General features: G+C 40.9%; 1 protein-coding gene across 1 annotated transcript in view; it reads left to right on the forward strand.

The window, feature by feature from the left end:
- The window catches only part of LOC118443234 (uncharacterized), a 103,351-nt gene that overhangs the window by 7,722 nt on the left and 80,823 nt on the right, over positions 1-14,806 (forward strand). Inside the window, exon 4 of the mRNA XM_035869878.2 lies at positions 8,294-8,404. Coding sequence (XP_035725771.2) covers positions 8,294-8,404 — 111 coding nt within the window. The remainder of the gene's footprint in view (positions 1-8,293; positions 8,405-14,806) is intronic.

Consider the following 14,806-nt stretch of genomic DNA (forward strand, 5'->3'; position numbering starts at 1 on the left):
AGAAAGCGAAGCCTTTTACGATACGAATATAAAGAGACGAGGCAACGCAGGAATTGAATTGAAAACAAAATAGGAATACGATGAGGTTTGGATTTTCAATTCAACACGCAAGAAAAAGTGTCGAGATTCGACAAAGGTGTTTACGAGAGAAGAGGGGCACCCTTTCGTAACCTTTTCCTCCCTTGTTTTTCCTTTATCCCACAAAAGGGGCTCTTTGCCCCGAGTAGTGGTCGATTCGCGCGACGTAATGCGATGCGTGCGTGCATTAGCGAGCTCGCTCGAGCGAGCACGCGTCACGCGTCTATATCTTAGCTCTCGCCAGTCACGCCCTTTAATTATCGCGTCCACCATCGCGCCATTACACTTCCGCATACAATTACTTAGCCATATTCCGCGAGTGAGCTCCTTTTTTTCCACGACCTTGTATATAAGTATACCTGTATATACATATATATATATATATATATATATATATATATATATATATGTAGACTTGTATCCATGTGTATATATATCTTATCGCTTTCCTTTTTCCCCTTTACTTCTATTCCATTTATTTTCGTTCTTCGATAAAAATGAATTTAATAATAATCCGTCGTACGTAAAGCGTGAATTGTGTAAAATGATCAATTGCTAATTGTTTTTCATTTTCTCTTTTAACAATATGTGTATTTAATTTTGTAATGAGTAAAAGTGATCACGTTATACGGTTCACCCTCTGCAACGAGAAATAATAATGGGTTCTAATAAAATAAATATACATGATACGTATATATACGCGTATACAAATGAATTTGTAAAATCAAACGTTCTCTTTCGCGTTCGATTGCTTTTCACTTTCATGACGTTCAAAGTCTATTCGTAATTCCGTCTACATATATATGTATATATACATATATATGTATATACATATATACATATATACATACATATATATATATATACATACATATATATACATATATACACATATATAAGTGCACGTGTGAACAGTCGCGTGTAGCGGCGCATAATGAGGGAGCGACTCGTTCGAACTGCTCTCGCGGTCTCCCTCGAAACGTATAGATAAAAACGGGACAACAACGAGCCGATACTTTTCCGTGGATATCGATTACATTATAAATCCCATACGCGGGCTCGCGTTGCACATCTATTACCATAAATAATTATCGTATAACCGTCCAAGCGAGTGAGCGAGCGAGAAAGCGAGCAAGCTGAAAACGTTGTTCAGATAATGTTTAAACTGTGCGCTTTAATTACATCGCCGCCTACTACCTGTTGCTGCTTGATCGCAAAATAAATATTTATTTCTCTGAATATTAATCTCACGTCGATACGCAAGCTTGATTATAACTGGAAACTGAAAAAATATCTTTGCTGTTGTCGCCACGTTTCTTTTAAGCCAAATAGTAGGAACTTTGATGATATCTGAGTAAAGAAGGGAAGAAGACCATTACTAGGTACGGCAATAGAGTTAGGGGATACTAGAACTATGGAGATAGGGGAGGAGAGAGATAGGGAAAGAAAGAGAGAGATAGAGAAGGAAGACCGATCGATTTCATGTACTTAGTTACTACGGTTCGATTAAATTTTCTACTTCTATTCTTAATAAAACAATTGTATAAAATTTTTTAAACGTTCCAATCTAGTGCATTATTACGAATTATATCAAACTTGTTAGATTTCAAAGAATGATCCGCATACGTCCGTTCGAAAGTCCGTTGGAAAGTAAGCAGAATGACAGTTGTAACGTCCTGAAAGATAAAGAACTCGCGTGGAGGCGAAGGAGAATCGGTTAAGAAAGAGCAGCAATGCGTTAAAGGCGAGCTACAAAGGGCGAAACATACAGGATGCGTGTTGGACAACGTCGACGATCCGTTGGCTCGCACCTGTAGGGGGCCCCAACTTGAGACAACGAGCTAAGGGAGCCTGGTCACGCATCGGAAAGTACTCAGTCTTCTAGAAGAGACCTAAATTCTTCAAGAAAGTTCGCCCATTTAAAAGGCCGGATGTTCTTTCGTGTTGTTCGTAATTACTTGCCCTTTAAGAAAACGTCCAACCGACACCCATACCGTTCTCGTTGCGCATTCATTAATCTCGTTTTTTTCCAAGGACATCTTTTAAAGGCACCTTCCTTCGCACCTACCTTACTTAAGATCGTTTTATACCAAAGGAAGTCCTTTATCGTAAAACTTATTGCCGGCTAAGTCAACGGGTGGTCCTTTGAAGAATAACAAGCAAAGTGGTCCTATAGAGAATAAAATCCTGTTCTTTTTGTGTTCGTCACCTTAATTCAAAATACACTTTGGGCTCTGGCTTTTCATTTCTTTTTTTTTTGTTTTTGTTTTTTGCGTCTAATGAATTGAACAAAAATAAACGATTAAGAGAATGAACATGTACGTAATGAACATAATTATGTTCTTCTATGTTGTACGTGCTTATGCCTGGTTGGAACGTGTTGCGGATTCTCACCACGGAATCATTCGGAGAATGTGTTTCCCCAGAATGTGATAGGAGAATAGGAGATAACTATATCAAATCATTTCTGGAAGGAACTACATGTATGAATTTTATTTTCGATATGCTAATATTTTGTATGAAATATTGGAAAAAATAGCGTGCTTCGAAATAGTATTGTTTAAAGATATTAAATAGAACAAATTTTGCAAGCGAAAGCTTTTCAAAAAGTTACTCCAAAGAAGAAAAAAGATACGATCGAGGATCCAAAACGAGGGACATGGGACATGGTTCCACCTAAAACGTACGGTCGGAGGAGGCATGGAAAACAATTTCGCGGGAGAAAATGAGCCATCAAAAACAATACGACAGTTAAAAGCTTTAATTCGGCCCGGTCAAAGGTTGAGCGGATTCCGTTTGACTGCAGTCTGAGTAGAAAAGGAGAGAGAGAAAGAGAAAAAGAGAAAGAGAAAGAGAGAGATATGGATAGGAAGGAAGAGAGAAAAGGAGAAAAGTGGGGAGAACGAGAGAAGGTATAAAGGGAAGAGACGAAAGGAGGAAAAGAGAAAGAGAGAGAGAGAGAAAGAGAGAGAGAGAGAGAAGGAGAGAGAGAGAAAGGTTTACGGGAGGAGGGCAAATGAGGTAGTAGAGAGAAACGAAGTTGAACTGGTAGCTTTCAACCAACGTAGCTGGACCTTCTCACAAACGTGTGTACGCGTGTGCGTCATTCTACGTTGAGGAATTATTATGGGAAACGAGTACGAAAGCACCCCCGATATTCCACCGTAGAGACGTTCTTCGTCTGTGTGATTGTGTGCATGAATGTATTCGTCCCACGAACAGGAGTTACAAGTGATATTCGCACAAGGGTTATCGTGTCTGTATTCTTGAATTTCCACACACGCGCGTATATATGTACGTATTTCTGGCACATCATCGAGCTCGAAGTTTCTGTTCAGAGTAGGAATGTTAATACCGTGGCTGTCACCAGCAGCTAACAGCCCAAACGTTCCGTTCATTTTCATGTTGGTCCGTCACTTTTCGGATCCATAGACCGAAACTTTTCCTCACAGCTTGAAGGAATCCATCGCGCGATGTTTATCTCGCAAGATCTTATCGTTCTGATATATCGAAATCCCTATGGCGCGATAAGAGGACAATTGTGAACGATGTATGTATTAATCGATCTGATCTCCGATCTCACAATTTGCTAATATAGAATGACAAATAATATAGCGTTTAATATTAACATTTAAAGGTTTAGATATATCTTTCATTAGAAACATTTATATATTTGTCAATGTTTATAAAAAAAATTAGCGAATATAATAGAATCCACAGATTTCGTTTTTTAAAGAGAACTTTAATCGTCAATTATTTGATTGAAATCAAAAAACTATAGACGATCGATGAGAAAATGTCTTATAACAGGATGAGCAATCATGGAAATGGCAGCAAAGATTCGAGATATGAGTGGAAACATTACTATTGCTAAGTATGTATCCCAGATGAAGCTGATACAAGTGCGTCCAATTATCGTTCTCTCTTATCGTCGCGGAGAAATCAACGAGCATTGCCGTACTTTCTATCGATCGTCGATGCATAACGCTCCACCTCGAGATTTCCAGATTTACATGTTTACATAATTCGGTCGTCGTATCTTCGATTACAATATATATATATATATATATATATATATATATACACAATATATATATATATATATACCCTGTTGTAATTATTATACTAATTATTGTTTGATGTAACTTTTTTCATTAAATTTTGTTTTGCTACAATAAATTGAAAAAGTTTTTTATTATTAATGTGATATCGAAGAAACGACAAATTTTATATAGAAAGAAGTTATTGGATCTTTTACTCTAAAATTTCAACATTGATTGCAAAAGCGGCATTTTAAAGTTTAAAAAGGGCCATGTGTTTTCGACGAATCTCGGGATCGAGATCGGCACGTAGGTTTGGGTCACACGGCGCGTACAGATCACATACATTCCAGCTTGATTGAGTAGGAAGGCGGAAAAGACTGACTCTAGGGAGTCGACGATATCGATCTGCTCGATCTATGGAACTGGACGCTCGCAAATCAACCGTCCCGCAAGTGTGCGACCATGCTCGGTTCAGCCGGTGTATCTATGTTACTCTATATCTATTGATGTTTCCTTCTCGTTACTTAAACACGTTTATTTGCGCAAATACGAATGAAAACGATTTGTTACGTAAAATATATCGAGGAAAGAAAATTTACTTGTTACTCATTAAATTTTGACAATTCCTATTAGTTTTCTTTAACGAGTCATTTTCCCTTTTTTTTTTTCGTTCGTTTTCTTTTCTTTTTTTTTTCTTTTTTTTTTTTGTTCTTTTTTTCTATAAAATTAAAAAATTTACTCAAACGATCGTTTTGATTCTTAATTACGTACTATTACCAGAGTAAAAATAATTCTTGATATTAATAAGAAGATAACGGCGAGAGTTAATCGATCTATGAATATTTTATAAAGAACGTCTAATTACGATGAAGGTCCTCGATAGATAACCGAAGATCGTTACGCGACATTCGTAACAGACAGATCTGATTCACTTTCGAACGCGCAAAGAGAACTTCGCGGTAAAATGAGGGGGAGTAAAAAGAAGAGAAAAAAGAAAGAGAATCGGTGTGCGCGCGTGCGAACGTCGAGAAGGAAAGTCGAATACGTGGACAGATAGTAAAAGAAGCAAGGATAGCGAGGAGGACGCGGGAGTAGCGAAAGCTGACCGAAAAAAACCACAACGAGAAACACGAACACCCTTGGAAAAAAGGAACAAAAAAAACCGGAAAAAACAGTAGAACGCTCTACTCCCCTCTCTCTTTCTCCCTACTCTTCTGTGGGTCGTTTTGGAGGGGGGGAAATGAAATCGACAGGCCGTCCACCTATCGGTTCGATGGCACATCTACGTATGCAAGTAGGTGTGTGAACGCGTGCGCGCGTGCACCTACTCTCGATGCACCACATACATCTTCGCAACTCGCTTTGTCCCCACGTGTACGGCATGCACGTTACGAGAGCGAGCAAGTGAGAAAGAGAGACAGAGAGAGAGAGAGAGAGAGAGAGAGAGAGAGAGAGAGAGAGAGAGAGAGGGAGCATCCCGGCGCACACGCTCGCGCCCACATACCTACCAATACCGTGGTGGGGCCAGTAGCGTGTATACGATCCGACATAACTAAACAAGCAACAAGTGACCTTAAAATCTGCGAATAAAAATACCGGCCACTGATCGGGTATCGCGCGCAGCTGCGTCCAAACGTTGGGGAGCGAGGACGCTGCACTTTTCTCTGTATGCCAAAGAACGACCACCTTATACTAGACCGGATGGTCGTACTGCCTCCAATGTAAACACTTTGATTAAGCTAAAAGAAAAAAAAAGGAAGGTCTCATAATTGATTCTTACATGACAGCGAATGATAATTAAAAATAATGTTAACCCAATTGAATTAATATTAATGACGATCGTAATTTTTTTTCATAAATGTTTATAGAAAACATTTTCAATTGAAACTTTTACTACACGTTCGTATATTATTTCGACTTGAAGAGGATACGTATATCACGTAATCTTCAAACTCGAATGCATAAAGTTACGTGTACGAAAAAACGATCGATATCTAAAGAAGGATATGATTCTAAAGCATCAGAGAACTAGGAGGAGATGAGAATAAGAGTAGAAGGAGAGAAGATAGAACCCAAACAGCTTAGTTCCAATAGCGACCACCTAAGCAAGAGCTCGCCACTGTCCAGTAACCCTTTTCATCAACATGTAAATGAATCTGAAAACCTTACAACACTTAGGACGTAATACTACGATCGAATCGATTTTTCTTCGAAGTATTTGGAGATTTTCTTTTATCGACAGAGATTCGACTCGTAATACTCATTAAAAGGGAGAACATGCGTCCTCTCTTCGTGCATCTCTTTATCTCTTTTTTTGTTTCCTCCCCTCATCTTTTCGACTATCGCGTAAAGTATTTCTTCATTTCTATTTCGAAAAATGTTACGTATTAAGCCATTAAATGAAAAATGACCTAAAAAAAAATTGCTAATTCTTTATTTCGAAATAAATAGACATTTTAGATAGATAATTTTCTTATTTCAATGGTTACATCATTTGCCATGATATTTTCCACAACCCTTTCTAAATCCTTACAATTATTGCCCGGTGATCGTGAAAGAAAAAGCCAAATTCATTCATCGATAACAAGCTGTAGTATTACCTGAAAAAAAGAAGGGGGAAGAAAAAAAAGAAATGAGAGAGAGAGAGAGAAAAAGAAGAAAGAGAGAAAAAAGAAAAAAGAGAATTAAACATCTCCAACGTTCCCTCGAGAAAATAATAAAAAGGGAATGAAGACCATGCCGAAGAAAAAGTCGTCGCGAGGGTAGGGTAGGGGAAAAAAGGCGCGAAGTTAAGTTCGTTCGTATCTCCGTCATTGTCGCTCTCGACGAGCGAGCGATTTCATCCGAGAGTGTTCACGACGAGGAACCGCGAGAGGCGGAGGAAGGGTCGAGAGGTTTGCGGAACGTACGTCGGAGGCGCCACCGTCCGGGCTATCAGAGATGTAGGAGAATCAAGGGAGGTGAGGAGATTAGAGGGAGGGAGAAACGACGACGACGACGGCGGCGGCGGCGGCGGCGGCGACGGCGGCGGCGGTGGCAGCAGCAGCAACGGCGGCGGCGGCGGCGGTGGCGGCGGTGGCGGTGGCAGTGGCGGCGGCGGTGGCGGCGACGGCGGCGACGGTCTGCGCGGCGCGTGCTTCTCTCCCTTTGGCTTACAGCATCCGCCGGCGGAGAGCTTCTCCTCTCTCCGCCTACGCCGCGGCCGGCTCGTGTGCGCGAGAGAGCGGTGCGAGAGAGTGGTGAGCGCCGTGTGTGCGCCAGTGCGCCCGCAAGCCCGCAAGTTCGCGCTCTGCCACGCAGCCCAAGCTCTCTCTAGCCGCGCGCTCATCGGCCACGTTCATCAGCCGGGCCCCACGCGAAAAGAGACGAGCACCCCGGGGGCCGCCCTCGTTGTTCCTTCTCATCCTCGTCCACGTCGTTTATCGTAATCGTACACGTCGCGCGAAAAATCCTATTTGTACATATTGTTTCGAGAAAAGAATAAAAAGGAAAAAAAAAAAACGTTTAAAAAACTCAACCAGCAACAGGAAGCAACAACAACTTTAGACGAAAAAAAGGATTTAAAAAAAAAAAAAAAAAAAAAAAAAAAAAAAAAAAAAAGAGATAAGAAAAGAGGAAGCGCAAAAGTAAAAAAAAAAGAAGAGAGAGAGAGTGAGAGAGAAAGAAAGAAGAAAGAAAGAAAAGAAGAAAGAGTAAAACGATACACGCGTACGATAAATCAACGGGGAAAAATATAAAAGGAAGAAAAAGAAGAAGAAGAAGAAGAAGAAGAAGAAGTAATAGAAGAAGAGGAGGAAGAAAAAAGAAGTCAAATCAAAAGAACGTATCGGTACATACAAGTTTAGGCCCAAAATTGTATTTAAAAAATATTTATCGTAAGAGAAAAGAATACCATATGAACGAAGGATAAGAGGAAAAAGCGACGAACGGATAGCGGTTACAATTTTTTTTCTGGACGAGAAAGGGTAATAGGTTCTTACGAAAAGGACGTCGTCTCCGGGGAAGAAAAACTCGACCGACAAGCGCGCGCGCGCCACTTCTACGAAACACTTTTTTCTTTGGTCGTCTCACGGAAGCGAGCACGGATAGCTTCCGGCGTATCTCTTCTAATACGCCTTACGCGTTCTCGTTATCTTTGGCGTATCAAACGACGACAATACTTTCCGATGAAGGAGGACAGAGAGAGAAAAGATCCCGACACGTTGTGCACCGATCTGTGATTTTCGTATTCTCGTGACAGTCTCGACAACAGCTCGCCTTCTTCGGATCGACGCGAAAGACAGGTGAGTTCTCGAGGATAAAACAAATTTATATTTTATAAATGTATCGTCTTGCTTTTTTTTTTCATTTATTCATTTTATTTCCCTTCGTTCTTCTACGTAATCCATCCTCACATTTCAATATTCTTTAGTAGATTTGATTACGTTCAACGTTAATGATCAATCTCAGGACGAGACTATTCTCCGATAACGTTTTCCGATCGACGAATAGTCGAGGATTAAAAAGAACTTTTTGAAAATTTCGAATTATCTTTTTTTTTTCTTTTCTCTCGCACGGAAAGTAATGCCGTCTGTCAATTTAAATTGGAAAATTGTCGCGATCCTTCGAATCCACGTCCTGAGACAATAGCATGAAGTTTTTAGCATGAAAATAATTTTTTCTTTTTTGTTTTTTTCTTCGTGTCATATCTGCTTTCTTTCGCTTTTTTAATTTTGTTAATTAATTTACATTATACGGAGGAAGAAGTGTAAAGATTCGTTAAGCCGTTATCACGATGATACTTATTTCGATCGTCCCTTCCTCGCACGATATATTGCTTCCAATGATTATAGCTAATAATACTTTTCTCATGAAAAAGTATTTATTATTGGTTTACGTTTTGTATTAGTAAAAGGAAAAGGAAGTGATATATAAATTCGTCGATGATCGTGGGGTCGCTTTATTGCGTTCTCCTTTGTCGGCCCATTGCGGATATTTTCTCCTTAAAAGGGCTACTCCTTGAGCGAAGGGAAAAGTCTTTAGAGGTGATGGTGATGGTGAAGTGTGTGTATAGTGATGATTAAAATAACGGTTTTTATAGACATTAAACGGATTTGTATAAAAATATCGTAAGAAAAGCGGTTCGTCGTTTGTGACAGTGTTATATTCACAAGTCTGACATTTAACGATATCGTAAAATAATAATATCATAAAAATAAATATGAGTGCTCCAAGTGAGTAAATCGGTGTAGTAGTAATAGAAGAAAACGAAATCTAATGTATAAATTATTATTGTCGTCGAATATATTGTGAGCGCTTTTTAAATCAACATAATGTTACATCGTTTTCTCTTTATAAAAAAATATTGATATAAAATTTACGATAGGGATTCGTACAAGTTAAAAACTTTCATTAAAGATTCGTTAAAATTCATTATATAAAAGATAATATATATACATTGAAATTAATTTCTTAAACAAATTTGATTTTAATCGTGTATTACATTTCGGTGATTAACAATTGGCCATAGTAAATGTTTTACGATAGTAAAACATATAGTAACGTGTATCGTTTCGATTTGATTGACGTTCAAATACTAATGATAATTTCAAAAATATCGTAAGAAATTCTTACTCGGTCGACTTCTTAAATACATTTCCTAAGTAGATACGGGTAAGCTTTAGTCGGACGAAGAAGCAGTCGCGTCACGTATTGTGCCGACGGTACCGTACCATAAAACGTAAGGATATCCATTCGAAAGGGATAACAATTTTTTTCGTGCCAACATTCACGTATAAAAGAATATTCAGTATCTGAAATATTTCAATTATTCGTACGATGAATCATCCTCACAAACGGAAAATCGAGAATATAAGATACTGAATATATCCAGTACGCGTTATCTCACCGCACTGAACTATTTCCTCAACTATAACTGTGACATTACGTCAACGAACGTAATTACGATATAGTTATTTAACATTTTTACGCGTGTAAAGAGAAACATGTTAGATAAATTTGGTATTAGAATTGTCGAGAATGATATTTAGATAGAAGAAGAAACGTAACATGTTGTGCTTCGCGACGAGACAAAACATATTTCTATCGAAATAAGATTTCTTTTTTTTTTTTTCTTTTTTTTTCTTTTTTATTTTTTTAAGAATTAGTTAAAAACTAACCGAACGAAAAAGAAGATGTTAGTCGTAAGAACATTCACGGAGAACTAAAATGAACTCGACGTATCGTACAAATTCGTTGAAGAGATCCGGCAAAACCAGTTTTACGAGATACGCAAAGGAAGGGTTGGAAAGGGTAGAAGCATACGTTCGTGGAAGAGGCTTTATCGAAATGCAAACCGGTACTGTTTTGTTGGCGTAATGTCGCATGGCAGTTAGCGGTTCGATCGATGGTCGCGTATAAACAGCTAATAATCAAACGAATCGTGTCATAAACAATCCCCACGATGGGCCGGAGGAACGGGGAGGTGGTAAAAGTATAAATGAGTGTCGATCGGTAGTGGGGTATGGTGCCGTAAGGGTGGGGGGGTGGGACTAGTTGCCTGCTTCGAAAAGCGCAGACAAGCTTGACCCATGTAAAAATTTGTTTCGATACATCCCCCACCACAATGGAATATGTATACTCTCACTCGTGCGAATACGACTTTGCCTCTTGGACCGATAGACAACGTCGACATTCTTTCGTATTTTATTTTTTTCTTTTTCTATCGCGGCGTAATGCGTTTCGCATTTGTATACCTATAACTATAACGAGATTTCAGAGAAAGTTAATTTTATATCGAGAATAATTCATCAATTTCGATTTCATTCGAAAATATTTGGAATATAATTAAACGAACGAGCGATAGCTTTGTCGAGAGGTGTTTGACAGGTTTAGACTTTGCACGAGCCTCGGTTTATCGCGTCATTTATTTTAATGCTCATTTCGTGTGCTGGCATTCGTTCGCATTGATATTTTTCATTCGGAATTCGAGTTTACGAATGATTCTTCGAATTCATCTAATTCATACGTTCGACGCTGTAAAGGATATTCCGATGTTAATATCTGATAACAGATATCAACTCTTTCGTAATTAAATTTAAAATTCAAATTATTAGACGATCATTAAGAGCCAAGTCTTCGACAACGCTTACGTGTTCATAGAAACAATTTGATGCTATTTCGTAGTCTTATTTCCGCAATTTCCGCTTTGCCATTTGCGCGTTACATCAAATCGTTGATTCTATTTTATGTTATAACGTGGCAACTTGGAGAAACCTATTGTCATGGATATAATCGTTCCGATTGAAACGTTTAACTCATCAACAACCGATATATTCCATACTGATATTCTGGGTCGTGCTTATGCTAGCAAATTGGTGTACAAACATATATGTGTGAATCAGAGGGATTCCCTATAAATATATCCCTGTAATCATCAGTACGCCAAAGCTGGAATTCATTAATAACGTATAACCCTCTGAAATTTACAATAGAAATTCAGTTAGAACGAATTTGAAAATAACAAAGATTCGTGGATACGTAGACGTTATAATAATTTCAAACAATATTTCGCGGGAATGTCGATATATTAATAAAAAAATTTTTATCTTTTAAAAAAGATTCATGGCGTAGAAAAGACGCGCGGTTGTCCAGCAAGAGCGTACAAGGTCGCTTCCGTTGTTGTCCTTCACAGCGGGAGTTCAGTACGGTGAAGGGTGAGGTTGTTGTTGGTGAGTTAGCCTATAGGAACGAGAACGCGTATTCGTGTGGGTTCGAAGGGTGAGCGGTACGATAAAGACAAACGAGTCGGCATGCGACTACTCCTCGTATCGATGCTCGAGGAGAGGAAAAAATGTGCGGGAGGACGGGTGAAACTTGCATCCGCTCTCCTATCTCCCCCGATAGAATCGAAAGTCTCGACGAGCTGACGAGAGAGAAAACTGACGGGGTGGGAAGGATGGAAGTTGAAAGAGAGACGAAAGAAGAGAATAGAGAAAGAGTAAGAGAAAGAGAAAGAGAAAGATGTTCGGGGTGAGTCGAGGTTGCTTGCTTGTAAGGGACAACTGGACGAAGAAGTGGGGGATTGGTGTGTAGATCAGGATAGGTAGACGAGAGAGAACGAGAAGGAGAGTGGGATGAAAAGGAACGCAGGCCGCGATCGGAGAAAGGGGTATGGGGGGTGTGACGAGTAGCGAGGGTGAGTGAGTTAACTGCAAAACCCGATCGTCCGTGTTTTTATCTTAAGACGACTCCGCGCGTCGGCTAGAGGACCGAGAGGGAGATAGAGAGAAATGGATGGAGGAAGAAGGAGAAAACAAGGAGAAATGCGAGAAACGGATATATATATATATATATATATATATATATATATATATATAGAAAGAGAGAAAGAGAAAGAGAGAGCGAGAGAAGAAGGGGTTGCCAACGAAGATGGAAGGGGTTTCCTCGTCGACGTTAGAGTCGAGACTAGTGGAGGGGTGGTAGTGACGGCGGCGGTGGCGACGCCGGTGGTATGCGGAGGGGTAGTCCGACCGGGGTGGACGAGGGGTGGCAGTTTCGCTCTCCTACGAAAGAATTGGTGGGGATAAGACTACCCTCGGAGGCAGGAGTGCGTTTGCGCCGCCGCCGTGGAGGTGGCATCGGGTGCTAAGGGTTGCTTATTCGCTCCGGTCCTTGCACGCGGGAGGAGGAGGGTGATATCGTCTCTTCTCTCTCTTTCTCTATCTCTATCTATCTTCCTCTCTCTCTCTCTCTTTCTCTCTCTCTCTCTCTCTCTCTCTATCTATCTATCTCGCTCACTCGCTCTCTCACTCTACCGCGCGCTTGCTCACCCTCACTGAAACACACATTCTCTTTCCATCTCCCTCGCTCTTACTCTTTCACCCTCACGGCGCGGGCATCTCTCTCTCTCTCTCTCTCTCTCTCTTTCTCACTCACACGAGTTATCGGTATATCGTTCTCGCTCCCTCTCTTTCTCACTCTCCTTCTTTCCCGCTTTCTCGCTTTCTCCTATCTCGCTCGCGACTGCTTCTCTCCGACACGCGTACACACGCACGTACATACACACACACAGGCAGACGAACGAAGAGACAGTGTGAGAAGGAGAAAGAGAGAGAGAGAGAGAGAGAGAGAGAGAGAAGAGTACACGTAGACACACGTACGTAGAACGTACGGGGGTGGGGAACCCCTCGTCGTCCCCGACTGCAGGGTTAGGGTGGTCTTTAGGTCTGTCAGTAGCAAAGCGGCGGCCTCATCATACGGAGCTGCCGGGCTGACCAGCCAGGCCGAAATCACTTAAGACGCGTACACCTTGTAATAGAAGGACCGGCACGGGGGGCGCGCGCGCGTCCACCGCATATCCACATACACATATACACACACACATTCACACACTAACGCGTCATATACTTACAAAAGCATGTATACATATATAGATACAAAGATACATATACACACATACATACACACATACATATATATATATTCAGATCCAAAAGCATGTACCCGTGTACGAAAGGACACGCATAATACAAACGATCGGACACGGGATATAGGATATTAAAGGATTTTGTGTGAGCGCGTTCGTGCACTTATTACAAAGGGATCAAGCGATAGAGAAGAAAGCGAAGGAAAGGCAATCGTAACGGCAGCAGCAAAACACGCATACCTATCATCGCGTATTATCGTGTTCGTGAAACGCTAAAGCAAAGCTTTTTGGCGTCTCCAAACACGCATGCACAAAGAAGAGGAAACGTCGACAGAAGAAGCAGAAATATCGTCGTGGGTTGACGTCCTATTCGCGAGAAGGTGTCTAGTTGTCCGAACGAAACGGGAACCAAACGAACGAACGGGACCAAGCCGTTTGAGACGCTAAGACGTATGGTGTTGCGACGGGAAGACGTTCATTGCCGTTGGTGTTGGTAGTGGTGGTGGTTCTGGTGGTGGTGCTGGTGGTGGTGGTGGTAGTGCTGCTGCTCGTGGAGGTGGTGGTAGTGGTGGTGCTCCTGGTGATAGTAGTCGCTGGCCGCCCTTACAGAAAGACGCTGCTTGCTGCTGCTCGGAAGAGGGCTCCTTAGACCTTCTCGGACATGATGCCGAGCGAAGTGATAAGACTCTCGCGAAGGACGATATGACGATACGGGATAGCATCGTGTTTTTATATCGCGTTGACTTACCGTAGACACTTAACATAATTACTTAACATTACGCGAGTGATTATACGGGACGAACGGGACAAGTTGTTGGAACGAAACGATTGAAGGGCGAGAGAGTTAAAGAGAGAAAAAAAAAGGAAAATAAGTTGGGACTCGGCTGGAGCTACGAGAAACTTCAAAAAATTTTACGATTACGGGTATACCAATAGAAACATCCTTTTCCAGTGTGATATTCGTGACATTCGTCTTACGTTCGTGTCTTCGATGCCTCGAACGTCTCATCGTTTAAAACGACATTCCTTCTCATTTTTATTATCTCAAGTTGAAAGATTTTGTGCGCGTTATCGTACGCTCGCGTGTCAGTGTGCACGTGTGTCGTTTCACCGGGATAACGCGGCTGCCTACGAAGACAAGGTAAAGTTTCGTGCCGCGTACACTTTGGAAGCTACCCCTCTGCGAAAGTGATCTCACGCATTTTGGGAAACTCGTTAAGTTATTTGCCAGTTCTCCGAGATATCAGACGAGCGTGATTCAGCGGAGTCCTCGAAACTT

Source organism: Vespa mandarinia, chromosome 9, assembly GCF_050613455.1.
Source record: "Vespa mandarinia isolate Hongniang chromosome 9, ASM5061345v1, whole genome shotgun sequence".
NCBI lineage: Eukaryota > Metazoa > Arthropoda > Insecta > Hymenoptera > Vespidae > Vespa > Vespa mandarinia.